Genomic DNA, 18,823 nt, shown 5'->3' on the forward strand with positions numbered 1-18,823 from the left:
GCACAGTGTGAGCCCAGCATTAGAGCAGCAATGTTTGATCACTCAGAGAAAGAAAAAAAAAGGCTGCAAAAGTACAGGGAGGAATGGGAAAAGGAAAACACCTGGCTGGAAAAGTGCACGATAACACCTATAAAGCGTACTGCACTGTGTGCCGGCGCACTTTTTCCATAGGCATGCTTCTAATGGTGGGCACATGAAGAACATGAGGGGCGTGAAAGCTCGGGGAACCCTTAACCAATTTTTTGTCCACCAGGCCACGGCAGAAGCAGATATGGTATGTAAACACTGGTTTGTTTTTTTTTAAACCCTCTGGTTAAGGTTAATATGGGCATGTGCAGTGAATATCAGCGCTATGTGGCCAGAACTGTGATAATATAATTTATTTTGTGTAATAAACAGTGTTGGGTAAGTTACTTTAAAATAGTAACTTAGTTAGATTACTAGTTACTTCTCTCAAAAGTAACTCAGTTACTTCAAGTTACTCGTTACTTTCAAAGTAACTAGTTACTAGGGAAAGTAACTTTGGTTTTACTCAGAATTCTCTTGTTAATGTGTTTCTTCCATAACTTTGCCAGTCTTCTAGCTTGCTTACTTGCCACAAGTGCACTGTGCCACCTACCAATAGAAAGGAAAAGATAATGTGCATATTTCCACGAGAGAAATCCCACGCCTGGACCGTCATTGACTGCTGCCATGATTCTAGCCTACGTCACAGAGTCATGTGCGCCTTTTACATCCAACACAAAAACTGCAGTCGTGGTGCTTTCGATTGTACTCAGAACTCAGAAATTCTGTCTTCTGAATAGGAAGATGTAGGTAACACCAGACTGCAGATGAGCTGCATACAGAGCTGGACTGGGACAGAAAATCGTCCCGGGCATTTTGACTAGAGACCGGCCCACCATTATAGGAAAAATCATAAAGCCTTTGAATGAAAATAAACACTGTTGTGACAGTGATGTACACTGTTTTGATGGTATATATGCATCAATCTATCAATCGTTTGTTGTAAGATTCAGATAATTATTTTTTAAAAGCGAGACACTTTAAATGAGAATAAGAAAGAAAAGTATTTCTTTGTGCCCCCCTTTCCCTTTTAATGCCCTACCTGCCCCCCTGGCAACACTTTGAGATCCGCACCTGCACAGTTACCAGCTGTCAGCTACCTAAAAAAGGATCCTGGTGTTATTTGTCTCTCAGAAACAGTTCATAACTTCCCTTCAACTCATTCATGTCACCTAAAAGGTAAACCTGTTTCTCCATCACCTGCTCAGCTCTGATGATTCAGTAAGGACATCTCCTGGTTTCATCTTCATGTTTCCCTCTCACCAGATAACCAAACCATATCATGACCAGCAGCTTTTTTGCAGCTGTGGCTCCAGCAAACATCAGCTGATAGTAGAAATTAATATTAAATAAATTCTAACAACAGCTGATCAAGCTTAAACGTGCTGCTGTTGTTTAGCGCCACATCCGCTGGTTTCCTCTTTCTGGCACAAAGTGAGCGATAAACAAACAAGAGAGAAAGGCCGATCAGCTGATCATTGATCAGTTTTCATGATTGAAGTAGAAACGGGAGAGGGAGGGGGGAGAGGATGAGAGAAGAAGAGGCAGCTGTGCAGCAAAGACACAGGAAAACTCCAGCTTTGTGCCTTTTTCATTGTAGCTGAATTACGGGACAAACTGTTCCTTTTCACCTCAATAAGAAACCCGTAATATTTTCTCTGAATACCAGAAGGGACGGTTGGCAACTCTAATAACTTATGAACAAAATAAAGTTCAACATCATTAACTTCATAGCACCACCCAGCTGTATAGAAACTCCGTCATGCTAGCTAGCACGCAGTACGGAAAAAGTCAGAATAACGAAAATAAACTCCACCTAAACTTGGTTCATATCTGACCCAGAGAGACTGCAGGTCATAACTTCTTACCTGAAGTTCAGTTCACACTTCGACCGGCGGCCGCCTCGGGTCTCTTTTCCTTCTGCGTCCCCTTTTCTTCATCCACCTGCTGGCCTCCACCACTTGCTAATGTTACTGAATCTGTGGAAGCTCCGCGATAGCCACCACACGAAGTAACGAGTAACGACCCTATCTAAATCCCAGTAACGAGTAACGCGTTCCTGATTTTAGCATAATAACTAGTTACCGTGCTCGTTACCACAATAATAACGTAGTTACTGTAACGCGTTACTTAATAACGCGTTAGTCCCAACACTGGTGGCCAATGATGAGGTCTTCATCAGTAGGAAAAGTTGTAAAACCCTCCTTCCCGTTTTCCAAAGCCTTTCTTTCTGTGGGCTGCTTCTGGACCCCGAGCCTCTGGTTTGCCACCCTAATTATGACTTTTGTTATAAAACAGGAAAATCTACAAACTTTGGCTGTAAATTACAAGAGCAGTAAGTTTTTTGTGTCAGTTATTTGTAATTTGTTTATTTCTGCAACTATTTATGCTTCATATTGTTTGCAGCACATGACCTGATCTCAGATTTCTATTTAAACTTCTTGGAATGAGGCAGAATTTTATATCTTGAAGGCATCAAAATTAAGAAACATTTGTCTACGATCCCTGTCAGTTTCACCCCATCTGTTTAAAGCAGGAAAGTAAGCCAAGAGATCATTGTATATTCCTGAGCTTTGAAGCTGGTGTTGCATTACAACAGCTGTCATGATTGTTGTGATTTAAATCAGGCTGTTGTAATATTTCAACGTGATGCAAGCATACAAATCTGAAGAGCAACACAATGCTTTGATAAAAACATATGCGATTTATTGTAATAAATATATTTGTTTGGACAAAAAAAAAATCTGGTCTATTATTCTTCCCAGATGTTTTCTGAGAATAACAACAATGACGCCAAAGAGACGAGGGTCTAAATAAAGGTTATTTATTTCCAGTGTTTGTTGAGGGGAGGACGTGGTGTTGCGCCCATGTTTTTCTGTAAACACGGGCGAGATGTTCACTCTTCAGCAAACATTGTCTCATGCAGTTTCAAACATATTTTTTTTTCTCCCAGCTTTTTAAAGCACCCGTTCAATTTTTACTGCAAAACCCGGGGGGGGTGGAAAACTGAAATAAAACTATAATGAAATATTACCGCGATAAAAATCCGATGTTGCTCCGATGCTGCTGTGAGTTTAACTAAAAACAGGATAAAATCTGGAATGCCTGTGAGGTTAAAAGAAAAAAAACAACCCTCCTTGTGTTTCCAACCATCCATAAAAACAGTTTAAAAACAAAACAAATAAAAGAGGCACTTTTTTTTCGTATGTAAAAACTCACTTTTTGGACTATACCTTCACAAAACTACTGTACCAAGCATTACATACTGTAGTATCAGCCTTTTATTTCATAAAACTATAATAATCCCCCAGTTCCTCAAGCTAATATCTGGCTGTTGTGAGTGTGCTGTGAAAATACAAAATAAAACGACAAGAAACATAAAAAGAAAAAAATTAACTTCCCACAGCACTCAGCTCAGAAAGCAGCCCTCAGTTACTTCCACGTACTTCAAGTACAGCCGAGAAAAACACAGACATGCCGTTTTGAAAAAGACATTATTGTCACAAGCAACTCATGTTAGTCCAAAAAGTGTAATACATTCTTCATACCGCTCCAAAGAGGAAGAACTGAGTCATGATTCCTTATTAAAAAAAACTCTTGCACCTGCTTTCCTCAGTAATACTCGAGTTGACCCTTATATTTGTCATCGTGTCCTATTAAAGTCAGATTCTTGCACTCGTTGGGTTCGATCTTACAGGAGAAAAGTCTGTGTTAGACATCTCTTCAGTCGAATTCCAGTAACAATCATAATAAGTATGTACAGTAGATACATAAAGTATACTTTGTAGAAAAAATATTGTGCAGTAACCTCAGCTAAAATACCCACATTCATACACGTACACATTCATCCCGGTTTTGTTTTTTGTTTTCCATTTCACAGATACTGGTAGAACCGTGAGCGGACAACTTGCGCTCCAGAGAGTTTGTGTGGGTGAGCGTCGTCCCCTAAGGAGCCTTTGTTTTTGCTTTGCAGCCCTCTGCCGTTAATGTGCTCCCCGGCTGGAGGCTGAGCCCCAGGGGAATCCGAAGGCGGTGGAGGTGGAGGTCTTTCGGGAGGTCTTTCTTCATGCACTTCTGCGTGATCATCCTCAGGCACCGCTTTGGGCGCAACCTCGACGCTTGGCTCGGAGCCTCTGCTTTGCTCCCTCGCAATCCAGTCTCGAATGGATAAGTCCTGAGAGGAGCATCTAGGCCTCAGGGGGTCTAGAGCTGAGAGTTCAGCCGCCTGGTCCACCCCACCCTGCTCCCGCCAGTCGTTGATGATTGCCAGCTCTGCGAAGTCTCTCTGCCCGCCCATGGTGTGCCTCCGTCGGATGTTCTTTTTCTTACTGCGACCGTCGGGAGATCGGTTCTTCTGAGTAAACATGTCATCAGCGGACGTTCGTAGCCTAAACTTGAGCCTCTCTGTGATCTTAAGATGCCAGGCTGGTTCGGATCGCTCTGACTCACTGCGCGAAGAAGAGCTGAGGCTGCTCGTGGATCGGCCCTTTTTCATCACCTCCAGGACTCGAGACAACCGGCTGGAAGACTCCGCCCTGCCCTCGCTTCGCTCCCCGCTGCCAGCAGCCCCTTCGACTGATGATTCACTGTCTGTTTTCTGTTTCAGGGACCACCTTCTTGAGAGGGTATCGCACTCGATCATGCGGTGTGTTGGGAAGAGCCGCCGTGCTTCCAGTTTTGGTGAGGTGCCCCCTTCGATAGCACTGCCCCCTTTGGCCTCTGCCTTTTCTTGACTTTGCGCTGGGCAGGGTGTGGACTGGCTGCTGCCGCCGCCTGGAGCAAAAACTGGAAAGTCGCTCTCGCTGTCTGTCTCCATCGGTCGTCCCTCGCTGATGAGCTCACTGCGCTCATCATCTGCCTCCTCGCCACCCTGCAGCTCTGGACTCAGCACGCTTGATTCCGCTCCAGTCAGGAACGTGATAGAGGAGGTGGTGGAGTAGTCAGAGGTGATAGAGCTCACCTCTGCGCCAGCGGACGCCCCCGCACCTGCTCCCAGAGCGGCTCCTGCTGGCAGGTCAGGGGACACTCCCGCAATCCACTTTTTCGGTCTGGATCGTGGCACTGATGCTCCAGAGCTCATGGTCCCAAGGTCTGAGGTGTTTTCATCAAGCTGGGACGGAGGGTCTGACAATGAGGATTTTCCCTGAGGAGCTGTTTGGTAGCTGATGTTGGGAGAGTTGGAAATCTTTGGGGAAGGTAAAGGTGAAGGCGAGGAGCGTCTGGGGGTAATCTTCTCCCTCAGGAATAAAGAGTTTCGGTGCTCTCTCTTAGCTTTAGGTGTGAGCTCCACTGTCCTCCCGTTCTCCTTCCTCTCTTCTGTCCGTGCTTGCTGCTTCGTGCTGGGTTTGGTGTTAGGGCTGGGACGAGTCTCGCCCTGTGCCTCGGTCTGCTGGTTTGGCTTCTGGCCAAGGATTTCCTTCTTGAGGAATACAGAATCCAGATCATCGTCTGAGCTGCTAGGCTGCGGCTTCTCCCTTGACTTCTTTCTTTTGCGGCTGGCTACAGCAAAGATGGAGGAGACCAGGAGGTCTCTGCTGCACTGATCCTTCCCTGAGGAACCCTGCACAGAGGAGAGGGGAACAGAAAGAGAGAGCACAAGAAGAACAAAATGAGCACTGCTGAATCTAAGAAACACAAAAGACGACACAGAAACTTTTAACCCCAACCCCTTTCCTCAAGTCTGTACTCCACCTGTTCCCATGAAGCACCAGACAAACAAGTAGACAGAAAGAGGGACATTAGCAGCATCATAAACAGGGAGCACAGTACTGATTCATGCTGGCTTTAAAGCAGAAGCAGAAGCAGCAGCACAGCATGAACTGAAGCGCGGCTGAAGCTGAAGAGAACAGCAGTGCAATGATGGAAAGCATCTGCCTTTTTTTCCCTCCTACATCCTAACAAGCTGTTGAACACTCCCAAGTTCCTCAGCCACAAGTTTTTAATCCAGGGTGTCCCCGAGAAGGACTTCATGAAAGACTTGATGCACAGCAGCCTTTATGGCTCCAACTCGCTGACCATCTAACCATGGAAATTGTTTCGTTTTCACTGTGGATGTGAGGGTCAAATAATGTGTGGTCACAGCACTGAGAATACACAATGGGCCTCAATCACTTGTATGTCCAGACAAATATTCTGAATTACCATCAGATTCATAGTGAACTTTTTTGTTATTCACCAGGACAAAGATTTTCCCAGAAACTACTGAGAAATCAATGAAGTTGCTGTAAAACGGAACACTTGCAAAATGCAAAAAAGGAAGACTTTGGTGAATGAAAGCCGGAAGCGGCACACCTCCTCCTCGGGTAAACTGAGAGAGCTGGGCTGCAATAACAGATGTGGAGCCCTTTGAACCACAACTAGAAGAAAATGAAAGAAGCAGGTGGAGGACAGGGACCACGTGATCTTTTAATTTTTGTGAATGAGGCCCAGTGTGTAGCAACAGATGAGTGAAAACTGTTCACAGTGAGGTCTGTGGGTGTTTTGAAGTACAAAATCCCTGCACCCTGTGACAGCAATCGTGCATGTTTTCAAACTCCAAACAAATTTTGTGGTCAGTCATTTGTTTAAGTTTTGTGTTTACAATCTTTCTTTCTGATCCTCTGGTATTTAACACCAAATTATCTTTTTAACGTTCCTTATTTTTTGACAGGCTGTCTTTGAACCATAAAACAAAGTCCAGCATCACATCTGTCTCTTAATGAGAACATTGCAGATGTTGCTGTTTAACTTCTTATATGTATTCTAGTAGTGTTGTGAGTACCACAAATTAGTCTTTTTCACTGTTCAGGAATAAGGCAGAAAATCAGAACAAGTAAACAAGATGCTGCTATAAATTAAATTAGGTGAAAATGCCTTCAGCAGTAAGTTTATATCATCTGTTCTCTTCCTACCTCCTCTCATCTCACACCATCAGACACTGGAGACACACACTCACCTTTGATTTAGCCGAGTCACTAGTTGGGGAATCTGTAGGTAAAAGAGAAAAAGAGAGACACGTTAGATGATTTAACAACACAGGTGAGCACACAGAGGGGGTTAAACGTGTGGAAATGAGTGTGACAGGAAACAAAGGAGGAGAAAGAACCATGTTGATGAGAAGAAGCATGATGAAAAACACGAGACCGATGAGAGGTGAGAGCAAACACAAGCGGACAACAGGCCATGCTGCACACGGGGACAGATGAGCTCAGCGTTACACTCAGGTCCACGTCTGTATGTGTGACATGTGACATGACATGTGACATGACATTGTTTCCTAATTAAGTGTAGACCAGAGGGTGTCAGAAAACCCACAGAAGATGCTGACGGCTATTTCCATCAAAGCTCATCTTGGTGATTCTGAGTGCAACTTTTGCAACGAACAGCAGCGGGGCAGATGACGTGCCATGCAACACGAGGATGGTGATCGATTTGTTATCCAGGAATGAAACCGTGGTCCTGTGGTAGCATTTTCTGATAGAAAAGAAAATTGGTAGTGGCCACATATGAGGATTTCTCCTGATACTTTCAACAATTTCTTGGGCTGCACTGTAAGAATTATGAACAAATGCTTCTGTTGTAATTGTCACTGCAAGTGTCAACCTCTCATGTGTCTTAATCTCTGTGGTTTGTGCTACTTTTCAGATCATCCAACTAGGTTTTAAAAAGTTTCTTTAGGTTAAGAAACACTTGAGTTTACTATCATTTTCAAAGCCATGAAGAGGTGAAACTGTCCAAAAAGCATGTAATTTGTTACTGTAGATGACCCAGTTCATATCATTCACATGCTAGAATATCAGCTAGGAGCACTGCACATTAATGTTGATTGCATCCTGATGACACAGTAACTGCTAGCTAGCTACAACCCATAGACTGTATATAAAAAATGCAAGAGCCACCAAAAAGGCTTCTATTACCTGTACTTTTAAAATAGCAAGCACAGACTGAAATTGCTTCTTTAAAAAGTCAGTGTTCAGCTGATGTTCATACAGTAAATTATGATTTCATGTAGCGTAAAATGGACAATAGAGTCTGGCTTCATTTTGACTGACTGGTCACTATTTTATGAATGGGCAGTATTTTCAGTTCCTCAGTGAGATCCAAACCTCTCGTCATGTCAAGTTTAAGGTGAAAGTCTAAATTCCCAGTTCATGTTTTACACAGAACCTTAAAAGTCAACAGAAGCGGGTGCTTCCATCATTTACATACAGTCTATGATAAAACCACAGTATATAGAGATTTTGGAGACACGTCGTCATAGCTTCTTTTTTCTGACTAAGATTCGTTTGCCAGAAAGGAAATAAACACATAATAAACAAAGTTGCAAATAATTTGAATGATCTGAATATTCTTTTTCTGATTTTCCAGATATTGCAATAATGTTGTCATGAAGCTTTTTAGCACAAATATTTGTACAGTGACAATCTAATGATGTGACAGCCCTTTTCCTAGCCATGTTTTTTGTAACTGTCAACCTTATTTTAAAAAAAGCCTAAAATTAAACTTCAGTATTAAAATAACAAATATGGTTTAAGCTTCTAACTGGAGATCAATGTCACCGATCCATTTCTGTCAAAACAGGTTGATACCAAATTTGCCAATGAAGCAGTGTGAGATGATATGAGGTCTCAGACACATTGACACAGTGATGACAAAAAACATCTATGGAAGAAACCAAATAAAGAAAAAAAGAAATGAAGGTGACGGGGGGGTCACAGAGGGGCTAGCTATATGAGAAGAGAGGACACTACATGAGAATGAGTGTGTCAGCAAGGAAAACCTATAATCAGTCCTCACCTGCTCTGCAATCTGTCACTCATAGCATCCCTTAGCTAAAATTTGTGTTTGTGTGACATAGCCAAGCCCCCCTATACACCCCTTACAATACAGATGGAGGCACAATATGCAGGTGCACACTGACCAGTGACGTAGAAACCGTACCATGCTATCTCTCCTGTTGGCAAGCTTGCGAGACAGTGAGGAGAGACAGCGGAGAGCCTTTCAGACAGTAGCACCGGCCTGTGTTAGGTATACTCTGATAGAAAACCGGACACCGTACAGTACCGTGTTGCCGCTTCGCTTCCCCTTTTCATCAAGCTTTCTTTGATTAACTTTTTTGTTTGTTTTGTTTTCTTCTCTCTCTTTGGCATTTCTTAATAGAGCTGCGGGTTCCTGCAGACTAGGCAGCTACACTGCGGGCAACAATCCTCCTTCTTCCTACAGTTCCAGCTGTCCATCACAGACATTATAGAGTCCATCAGTGACATCATGGTGTGATAGACTCCTCCCACTTGGCCTGTGTCAAGATCAGTATGTGTGAATGCTGGGAAAGCCGTTAGGACACCCGACAGAGCCTCACTAGAGACAGAGGAATCAGAGGTCGCCTTTTACTGTAAAAACATCTAGTTCTGACGTGCCAAAGAACATGCCGTATTAGTGCAACAGTAGGCAGGAAAAAGAGGGGGAAATGGGGGTACCAAAAAGGGCAGAAGGTTGTTTAAAAAGAACTGCTTAAAAGGCTAGCATATACCGAAAAGGAGGAATAGATTTTAAAGCAAATGAAGGAGGGAGGCAATTTTTTGCATCCTTTTGGGGATGCAAATAAATTGCCCACTGAATCCCACACAGGGATTTGGACCGGCCTGTTCTCATATCGGGGCTGTCAGATAATGCCGTTTTGTCAAAGCTGCTGGCGTGTCTCAGCAGAAGGTGTCCTTTCGCAGTAGCGTGCATAACACGCCGGGTTATAGAATCAACGAATGGATCTTTAAAGAGGTGTAAACTTAACCAAGGAATAAATATTAAGACAATCCATGATTTTTCCCTGTGCACAAAACTTGGAATAAATTGGAATAAAGATGTTTTTTTACCAGGTGAGCTACGTGGGGTTTCATTTACAGAAGTTAAGTTCTTGAAATGGTCAGAATTAAGATGAAAATTCAGACTTTTGTTATGTAATATGTGGCCCCCAAAAGCCCAGTTTGAGGTAATAAAAAGTCTTCTAAGCTCAAAACAGGATGCGAACCACAGTGGCATCAACCACAATAATCGTGCTGTTAAGCTTGTAATTTCTGACACTGCCACCCTTACCGATGTCCTAATTCCTAACACCTAATAAGTTTACAGAACTGCAAAAGCAGGGCCAAAAGACACCTGACAAAAGGGCATTATGTAACGTCCCAGAATGAGAATTCATTGTTTGGACTCAGTGTTAGCCATTCTTCCTAATGGCAACAGCCAAAGGAGCAAAAGGGGAAGCTTGGCCTGGGGAAGAAGCAGCATCATCAACATTTGTTTCTAATCTTAAACACAACCGGTCCCTCCCAGCTTTGACCACAGTGCTCAGCGGTGAAAGGGTAGAGAAAGGTTAACCCACCACAGAGTTGGCCTGCCAAAATGCAGCGTGTTACCTGATACTTCACCCTGCGATGTGCCCGTACGGCCGATGTTGGTGAGCAGGTGATCGATGTTGGGGAGGGGCTGAGACTCCACTGCACTCTCCTCCTGGGACACAGTCTGAAAGGAGGAAGGAGAAGTTAATGATTTGATTTGGGTATCTTTCATCATAAAAGGTAAAACAGTTTTTTGCTGGTTTGTTAATTTTCTTCATTCAACGTCCAATCAAAAAGCAGGTCAACTTCATAGCAATGTTCAGTGAATGCAGCTCGGTGTTGGGCACCTCATTCTTCCATTAACTTTGCTGTTGTAACTGTGAACTATCCTTTGAAAGAACACATACTTAACTTCTTGGGTGCTGCATAAGTTAGTTGAAACCAATTTTCAAACATGTACTCTGAACAACATCAGGAGTCTAAAGCTGTCCTTTCTCACATGTAGCACACAGCACATGGGAAATACTCAGAAACACCACAAGGGACAGTGGTGTTGCTACTAGAGTGTTTTAGTTGGGGTAGGAAGCATTGCTGCAGTTGTACTGTTACTTCTTTCACACTGATGAGGTTCCACATTTCAACCAATAGGAGAACGAAGCATTACAAAGATGAAAGTGTTTCTTTTAGGAAAATCATGGTGGGCAGATTCTGCAGGATGCAACTGAAAATCACATCCAGTAGCCACAGAATGGCACCAGCAATTTGTTGGTGGTGGAAGAAAAAAAAAACCACTAAAATTTTGTCCTACCACTTTTTGCTTTTCTATTTGATTTAGCAGCACCCACAAACCCTCCTTTCCCTTGCAGTCTGCCTCTTTTCTTCGCCTTTGGAAAACCTCTAAGCAATAAATACCGTGGCTGAGCCACGTCCATCTGGTTTTATGTTACTTCCCTCCTTCCTAACAGAGCTGGGTAGTAACACCAATCATGTTTTTGAACCGCAATGTTTTTGTTTTCACTGAGTAAAAACTGATCAATACTTTCGAACTGATTCAGTGTTTTTTCTCTTTGCCATCTACATTTTTTTTGCCAACTCCCTTCACCAAAACTGCCTTTTTTGTTTTAGTATTTAGAGAAGAAAACAATGTTATTGTAGTAACGTCTGTACCCACCACTGGCTCTCCATTTCCATCTTCAGTGAAGAACCAATCGTACTGCAAGACACGAAATAAACGTGAGAAAATAAAAATTTGTGTGCATGTTTGAATCAGTGACCCAACACTGAAACTCACATTTTGAATGAGGGTCTCCACTATCTTGTACTGGTCGGGCATGTGCGTCACCATATGGGTCATGTTGTCCTCGGTGGTGCGCACCAGAGTTGGGCCGAACACGATGGCCAGGTTCCTCGGTTCCATCTGACATTTTTTTTTAAAAAAGTTGTTTTTTTTCTTTTTTTTGTTTGTCTCCAAACTGAGTAACTCAGAACAGAGGGGTCTACATAATTGTATAATAAGACTATAAATTACACTACAGACAAGAACAAAAATATGTAAACAACAAAAGCAACAATGACAACAACAACAAATACCTTATTTTTCTCAGAGTTGTCAGCCACAGTTTTCAGGTGAGCTGAGAGGAACTTGAGGGTCTCGTAATGATGAGCCGGTAACTCGTGAAGCTGTAAGGAAAAGAGAAATTACACAAAACACAAATTGAATGTCTGACATCTTAGTTTCTTGCATTTTGTGTAATTTTAATGAGGTTAAATGTTACAAAACGACTTCTACTCACCAGTCTCTTCAGCACTTTGAGTCTCTCCACTGGGTCCTCTATCCTGTTGGCCTCTATAAAATCTGAGTACCTCTCTGCAGGACGAAAAAAGAAGAAGTAAAAGTACTTTTACAGATGACAGTTCTCCTTTTTAACCACTAGATGGCAAGAAGAATCAACTTACCATTGGTGAACAGGGGCTCGGGGAGTTTCCGAAAGAAGGACTTGAGTAAACTACTGATCACATTGAGGTCCCTCCATTTCTGTACAAAAACACAATTAATTTAGCAAAAGGCTCATTTGGGAAAACAAGTATGATGGTTTTCTACAGCTTCCACTGCTGCTGCATAATGTTTGTGATCCAGAAATACAAGCTTACCCAGCTTCTGCAATAAATAGATATTACATTTTAAAGATTTACCCATCACTGGCCAGAGTACAAAGATGTAGAAAAGAGACCTGTCAGTCTGCAGCTTTTAAAAATACTTCAGGCCATTAGGGAAACGCACTTCAAGGAGAGTTTAATTAAAGCAGCAGCAGATCAATGAAAGGACACTCACATCGTCTTGGATGTCGATATCATTCATGCCCTTGTTATTGAGCTCCTCCTGCATGTTGGAGATCGCAGCATTGTTTCCAGGAACTCTGTAAATGCCCGTGTACTCCAGCCCCCTCTCTTCCACCAGCTTACAGCAAACCTCCACAATCAGAGGCACAAACTGGAACACAGAGGAATGAGGACCGTGTTTTAAAAGGCCCATTCCAGAGCAGAACATTGGGTTTGTGCACTGAATAAAACCAGCCCGAACCTTGTTGGTCTGTGCAGGAGGACAGTCGTCCAGTCTCACTCCAAACGTGACTCCAGGAGATGGCTTCTTCTCGAAAGGTTTCCTCATCAGTCCTGGGATGCCCTTTCGCCATGTCCCTTTATCCTTGGGAGGGCTGGTGTCATCTGCACACACAGGACAACACACAGGATACCGTGAATAGTAGCTTCTAATTACAACATGTCTGAGAAGGATAAGTTAAGGATATGTAGTAAAATCCAATAACTCCTTTTATATGATTGATGTTTAGCTACTGTGTGTAAATCCTGAGCACTTCTGCTTTTATTCTTATCTGGATCCAAATGCTGTCAAATACAGGATTTATTAAGCACAGAATGGATTCGACTGTCAGGATTATTGTGATGCTCCAGATATGAATACAGAACTATACTGACTGTTTTCTTGCAGTCTTCTTGCCACTCTAATACGTTTTGTACTGCTAAGCTGAGCAGTTTCTGGCACAAGGTGCAACAATCTTCAAGTTTATTACCTTTAACAGGCACGAATCAAGCTCTACGGGTGTTGTACTTGAGGCACAGCTCATTGAACGTGTACTTACTTGCATTAAAGTAACATTAACTGTAAAACAATGAGTTATTACTTCCAGAAGTGATACCCTCCATCGTCATCATCAAAACACCTTCAACGCACTGTGCAGTTTGCTCTGTGAGCATTTATGATTCATTTCCTTTAACCATTTGTACCCCTTTAAAAACAGCCTGTAAGAGTTTAACTACAAAGCATTGTATTAACCATATAGTCACGCTGCCTGATCTAAATATGTAAAGGCTGCATAAAGCAGAGGCACCGTGTACTCAAAATGAAAACCAGTGATCAAACTGCCAGCCTTCTGATTTGTAGATGACCTGCTCTGCCTCCTGAGCCACAGCCACCCCAGTAAATGTTTATATACTACTTTTACATAACAAATGAAGGAAGCATTAGTAATTAATTTTATTATTTATCAGATATAAAATGTTCTTCCTTTTCATACCTTTGTGCATGTTCTTCCTCTCCTGCTCAGCTTTGGGTGAGTGTGGGCTTGTTGCTTTGGTCTCTCCTTTCCCTCCCAGCAGCGTCTGCCTTAGCGACTGGCGTGAAGTTCTGGGAGACGGCTCCGTCTTGCTGCCAGTCGGGCTGCATGAGACATGGACACGAAACTTTCAGAGCTTTCCCATGAGCTATGAGACACCTCCCTTCCCCGCTCACCTGCTTTCATGTCACCCTTACCTCATCAAGGTGTTGTACTCTTTGATCTTCCTGCTGATGAGGTCGTGGCTAGTAAAGTCGGCATTCTAAAAAAAGGGAAGACGGAAAAAACGACAGGGCGTGATATGAGACGTGATAACAAATGTTTATGGGAATCTGGTGCAATTGTGCCCTTCAGCCCGGCCTTACAGACTATGACAGATCGTTATATAACCTGCAGCTCTCAGGTGTCACAGGGAGGACTGTTAGAACAAAACATTTGGCTGGTTAGGTCCTCAAAAGAGTTTATATTTCAAATACGGGAAGATGCACCTACTTTGTTCTTCATTTCATCTCCAAAATGTCACAAAACATTCCAAAAAGTTTCATCCAACCAAAACTCAAAGAGATTCAGTTTATTCAGTTTTAGTCACATAAATGTTACCCAGAAGTCCAGAAAAAGAAATGAACACAACGAGTCCTGCTGACAGAACTCTGCAGATGAACACACAAATTCAGCTATTTTATTGTCCCTGTGCAACTGAAATGTAACTGTGTCATCCTTAACTGGCGCATTTATTTTGAAATCCCGCATATTTAAAACAAATAATTAGAACTAGAATAAGCACCATAATAAACACCATGGAGTCACAAGCTAGCGTACTCCTAGTCCTGATCCCAAGCTCGGATAAATGGGAGGATTGCGTCACGAAGAGCAACCAGAATAAAATCTGTGCCAAATCAAATATGCGGCTCTATCCACTGAGGCGACCCCCTGGAAAATAAGGGAGCAGCCGACAGTACCAAGAATCACATGAATGTTTACACTCGAAAGAACGCGGAAAGAGCACAATTGAGGAAACAAGTAAATACAAATTTGAAGAAAAACTAACTGGTGTGGGGAGTTTTGATGAAACGCCATGCAGAAATTCTGCATTTATGTAGCAAAGATCGTCGCTGCCTCAGTGGCTTTTAGAAAGCCCCTAATTATTAGAAAATATCAATAACTGAGCGGAAAATTAGAGCAGCACTGTATGTGAGAGAAGAGGGTGGCTTATGGATCGCTAATTTGATATTTTCCATTAATATTTTAATTCGATAACTTGAGTAAAAATATTCCAACTTGAGTAAAAATATTCCAACAGCTCATCTGTTTAAGAAGAAAGTTGTAAATCTTTGTTTAGATTAGAGCTGTACAACACATGTTCTCGCTGAATCTGGAAGCTGTTTTCTGTGCTAAACATTATGAATTTTGTCCGTCTTTTACAGGAATCAAATTCCCGTTTATCTGCTTTTTAAACCCCAGTGTACTCGCATATGTCAGCCTGTAACCCATGCACTGTACTTCATAAAGTTTCAACAAATAAACAGATGCTAATCACACAGCTATGGGTTGAGGAAAATGTCTAAACTTGCCTTGCAAGAAGGTTACATGCTTTAAAAGCTTTGCTCAATCAAAGGAGATGAAAGCTAATGCGCATGAAAGCCCCCGAGGACACTCTTAGTGAGAACTACTGAGCTGCAAGCTGCCAAATATATCAGTAAAAATCGTAAAATTAAAAATGCCAAACCGCTTATTCAACCCGTGACGAATATGATAATATTGGTATCTGTTTTTATGACTTTATCACATCTGAAAACAAAATTTTTCAAATTCTTTCAGTGTTTTTTTTGTTCTCCCGAGGAGATGAGCAGAGTCACAGCACTTGGACTCAAACAACTTAACTTTAACTTAATTTGCCTGCTTATGAAAGTTTGGGTCTTGTGACTGCTTTTTGTATAATGACTGTCCCAACAGTTTGAACCCAAGACTCGCACCTCGTCATCCAGGTTGCTGTTCTCCTGTATGACTCTGATCCAGGCCAGCATGTCTTCCCGGTCCTCAGCCTGGAACAGGTACTCGCAGTCCGACGTGGTCAGCCTCAGGACGTTCTTCCGCTTCGTGTCGCTGTAGGAGATGTCAATCAGGCAGGACTTGATGCTGATCGGCAGCGGCTCATCCACTGCTTGGCAGTTGGCGTGTGCTTGGCCCTCCTTTTTGTCTTTGTATAGGCAGAGGTAGTTTCCTCTCAACACGGCGTACATCTGTTTCCACGGCCGCATGCCGCCTCCGACACGCTACATAAAACACGTCATGAAGAAGAGAATAGTTTACAAAGCAAAACAGCAGGAATTCAACCAATCTTAAAAGCACTACTATTGCTTTATAATCACGGTGTTGTGGACAATATGAGACAAGAAAATCTAAACTGCTCAAGCAAGTAAAACAAACAGCAGAGGAAATATAGATAAGATATCATCAAGAAGGAGCTGTTATGGTTAATAACCCAAATTTCGAGCAGGTCAATGGATATAAAAGTGTGTGAGGCATGATTTCTGTGGCACTGTGTGGGTTTTAAACAGAGACGGTGCACACCTTGGCCTTTTCTGTATGAAGCTGCTTAAAATGCAGCAATCCCTCCTTGGTGGCGTCACAGAAGACGTCTGATGAGGAATCTCTCCTTGACCCTGAATCATCCGATGACCTGTCCACAGCCTGAAACGGAGACGAAACCAATGCAAACGCATGAAAGCCCGAAAGGTTTTCAAGTGCAAGACGAGGCGAAAGTGCACCAGTGATATACAGTAAATTAAAAACTCCTTTTAAATGAATCATTTACAAAAGCAGCATGACGCAACTCCCACGGCTCTCCCAGTTTCCACAATATATTCACATTACGGTGAGAGACATTTATAATGTGGGTGTGAAACAAAGGTTGCATAAATATCTGAGCAGGAAACGCTGATAAAACAAAGAGCCGACAGTGAGCTCATAAAAAAAAAAACTTACCTTCATAAGACTTTTCAGACCAGGTATCAAGGACCGCCTAGACAGAAATGGAAAAAAATGTGAGGGCAGCAGAAAGTATGAGATGTGTGTGAGAATAAGCGTTTAAAACTACATCAAATAATAAAACCTGCTTCAGTGGGATTGGTTCAAACAAAATGTGCTCGTTCTCTTTGGTTTTGGAGTAAAACAGAACCAAAACAACCTCTGACTTTACTGCTTAGGAAAGACAACACCCTCTCTTTCTTGAGAGTGTAAAAGCAAAATTGATCAGTCACAGGAGTAAGGTACCCATAAATCCATCCACTGCCAATAAGCTTTCCAGAAATGTGACCTAACAAGTGATCAGTAAATTGTTAAAACTCTGCACACAGCTGATGGACCCGCATCGGAGTTAAACCCAGAGGTATGTTTCGCTTTTTGTGCAGCGCCATGTTTTTACTACTAAACTGTAAATAATCTACTAAAACCTGCCTTTGTTTGTCCTGTTTTTTTTAAATACAAGACTGATAGTGGCTGTTTTCACAAGTTTTTACATGCACTGTTGTGAGAGCATCTTACCCTTTGCCTTCTTCCCGGTAGTTATCGAGGCCTTCATCGTACGACTTGGAGCGCTCAGTTTTAGAACCAGAATCTGACTCAATAATTGTGAGACGGAGAGAATCTATTAAAAGAGGGTCACATAATTATTTGAAACTGTCCCTTTCTGCGCCAAATTCAGCAGCTGACTAACCCTTTGATATGGAAAACACACCTTGGTCATGTGACAGCTGGCGGCGAATGAGAGGGGACGGAGAAGGGGGGCTGGCTGGGATGGTGGTGATGATGGGAGTTCCAGATATCACGGCTGAGGCGGGGATGTGCGCACTCTCCAGGTCGATGCTCGGACTGGACGGTTCATCTGAGGACAGAAAAGAGGAAACTGAGTTCAGCAAGGCAAGAAAATCATAAAACACTCCCCTGAAAATGAAGTATAATAGTCAGAATATATCCGCTAAAAGCTTAAACATACTTAAAAAAGGATCACATGAACACTCAGGCTGGTTTTAAAACATTTCTTAAACAAACTGTAGTAAAATTACAACATGTTAACTAGGTTTTTACCCAAATATTCAACTTTTCATATATTTGACTATTTCACTGGGTGGATCCCTCGGGTTGGTTGCTTGGCTACAGAGTGTCTAACATAAGGACCAGGCTGGCTTTGGAAAACGTAAAATGCGAGCATAAATGTTGGACTTTTAATTGCATTTCTAAGTTTCACAGCTTTTTCTACTAATAAAGATCTCCCCCATTTAAATTCATGCTACACCAAAATAATTAAGTTACAGATTTCTGTAGTTTTACACATTTAATTCTTAAAATGTAAGCTCAAAGAGTGCCGCTGACAGGAGGCTTTTATACAGGTAGCACAACACCTGATCCAGAACTGTAATTAGGATTGGCTTTAAACAACGTGAAAAACTGTGTGCATGTAACCAAAGTAAATGTGCAAACGTATCGTAGCAGTCGTAACCAGATTCCTACTAGCGCCCTGTGCATGGGGCTTGTATTGTAGGCAGCCTGGTAGCTCACCTGGTAGAGCAGATGGTCAGAACCTGCATGCAAAACGGTCACTGGCCAGTTTTGCATAGAGTCAAACTTGCAAAGAAGTCATTAGTAATTCTAGTTTTTCACTGAAGTCCATCTCTTATAAATTATGCAAAGATTCAGTGAAAGTTGTATTTAAATTAGGAACTTCATCATAGATTTTCACTAAGTTTATAATAAGATTTTAAAAGATTTTTTAAAATCACTATTATATTAGGGTAAGAAGTAAAGAAGAACATTTGT

At 42.3% G+C, this 18,823-nt stretch overlaps 1 protein-coding gene across 4 annotated transcripts in view; it reads right to left on the bottom strand.

Moving 5' to 3' along the window:
- Positions 1 to 2,874: 2,874 nt before the first annotated feature.
- The window catches only part of arhgap21a (Rho GTPase activating protein 21a), a 106,847-nt gene continuing 90,898 nt past the window's right edge, over positions 2,875 to 18,823 (bottom strand). For 3 of the 4 annotated variants that reach the window (XM_082545869.1, XM_082545867.1, XM_082545870.1), the window contains 17 exons: positions 17,745 to 17,891; positions 17,552 to 17,654; positions 16,994 to 17,030; positions 16,580 to 16,699; positions 15,982 to 16,281; positions 14,206 to 14,270; positions 13,970 to 14,112; positions 12,958 to 13,100; positions 12,709 to 12,867; positions 12,333 to 12,411; positions 12,170 to 12,243; positions 11,967 to 12,056; positions 11,668 to 11,793; positions 11,548 to 11,589; positions 10,455 to 10,560; positions 7,001 to 7,032; positions 2,875 to 5,626 (listed from right to left, as the gene is read on the bottom strand). In XM_082545869.1, coding sequence (XP_082401995.1) covers positions 3,941 to 5,626; positions 7,001 to 7,032; positions 10,455 to 10,560; positions 11,548 to 11,589; positions 11,668 to 11,793; positions 11,967 to 12,056; positions 12,170 to 12,243; positions 12,333 to 12,411; positions 12,709 to 12,867; positions 12,958 to 13,100; positions 13,970 to 14,112; positions 14,206 to 14,270; positions 15,982 to 16,281; positions 16,580 to 16,699; positions 16,994 to 17,030; positions 17,552 to 17,654; positions 17,745 to 17,891 — 3,452 coding nt within the window. In that variant the 3' untranslated portion in view covers positions 2,875 to 3,940. The remainder of the gene's footprint in view (positions 5,627 to 7,000; positions 7,033 to 10,454; positions 10,561 to 11,547; positions 11,590 to 11,667; positions 11,794 to 11,966; positions 12,057 to 12,169; positions 12,244 to 12,332; positions 12,412 to 12,708; positions 12,868 to 12,957; positions 13,101 to 13,969; positions 14,113 to 14,205; positions 14,271 to 15,981; positions 16,282 to 16,579; positions 16,700 to 16,993; positions 17,031 to 17,551; positions 17,655 to 17,744; positions 17,892 to 18,823) is intronic. The other variant, XM_082545868.1, reaches the window with a different exon arrangement.

This window comes from Aulonocara stuartgranti, assembly GCF_965226115.1.
Source record: "Aulonocara stuartgranti genome assembly, chromosome: 9".
Classification (NCBI taxonomy): Eukaryota; Metazoa; Chordata; class Actinopteri; order Cichliformes; family Cichlidae; genus Aulonocara; species Aulonocara stuartgranti.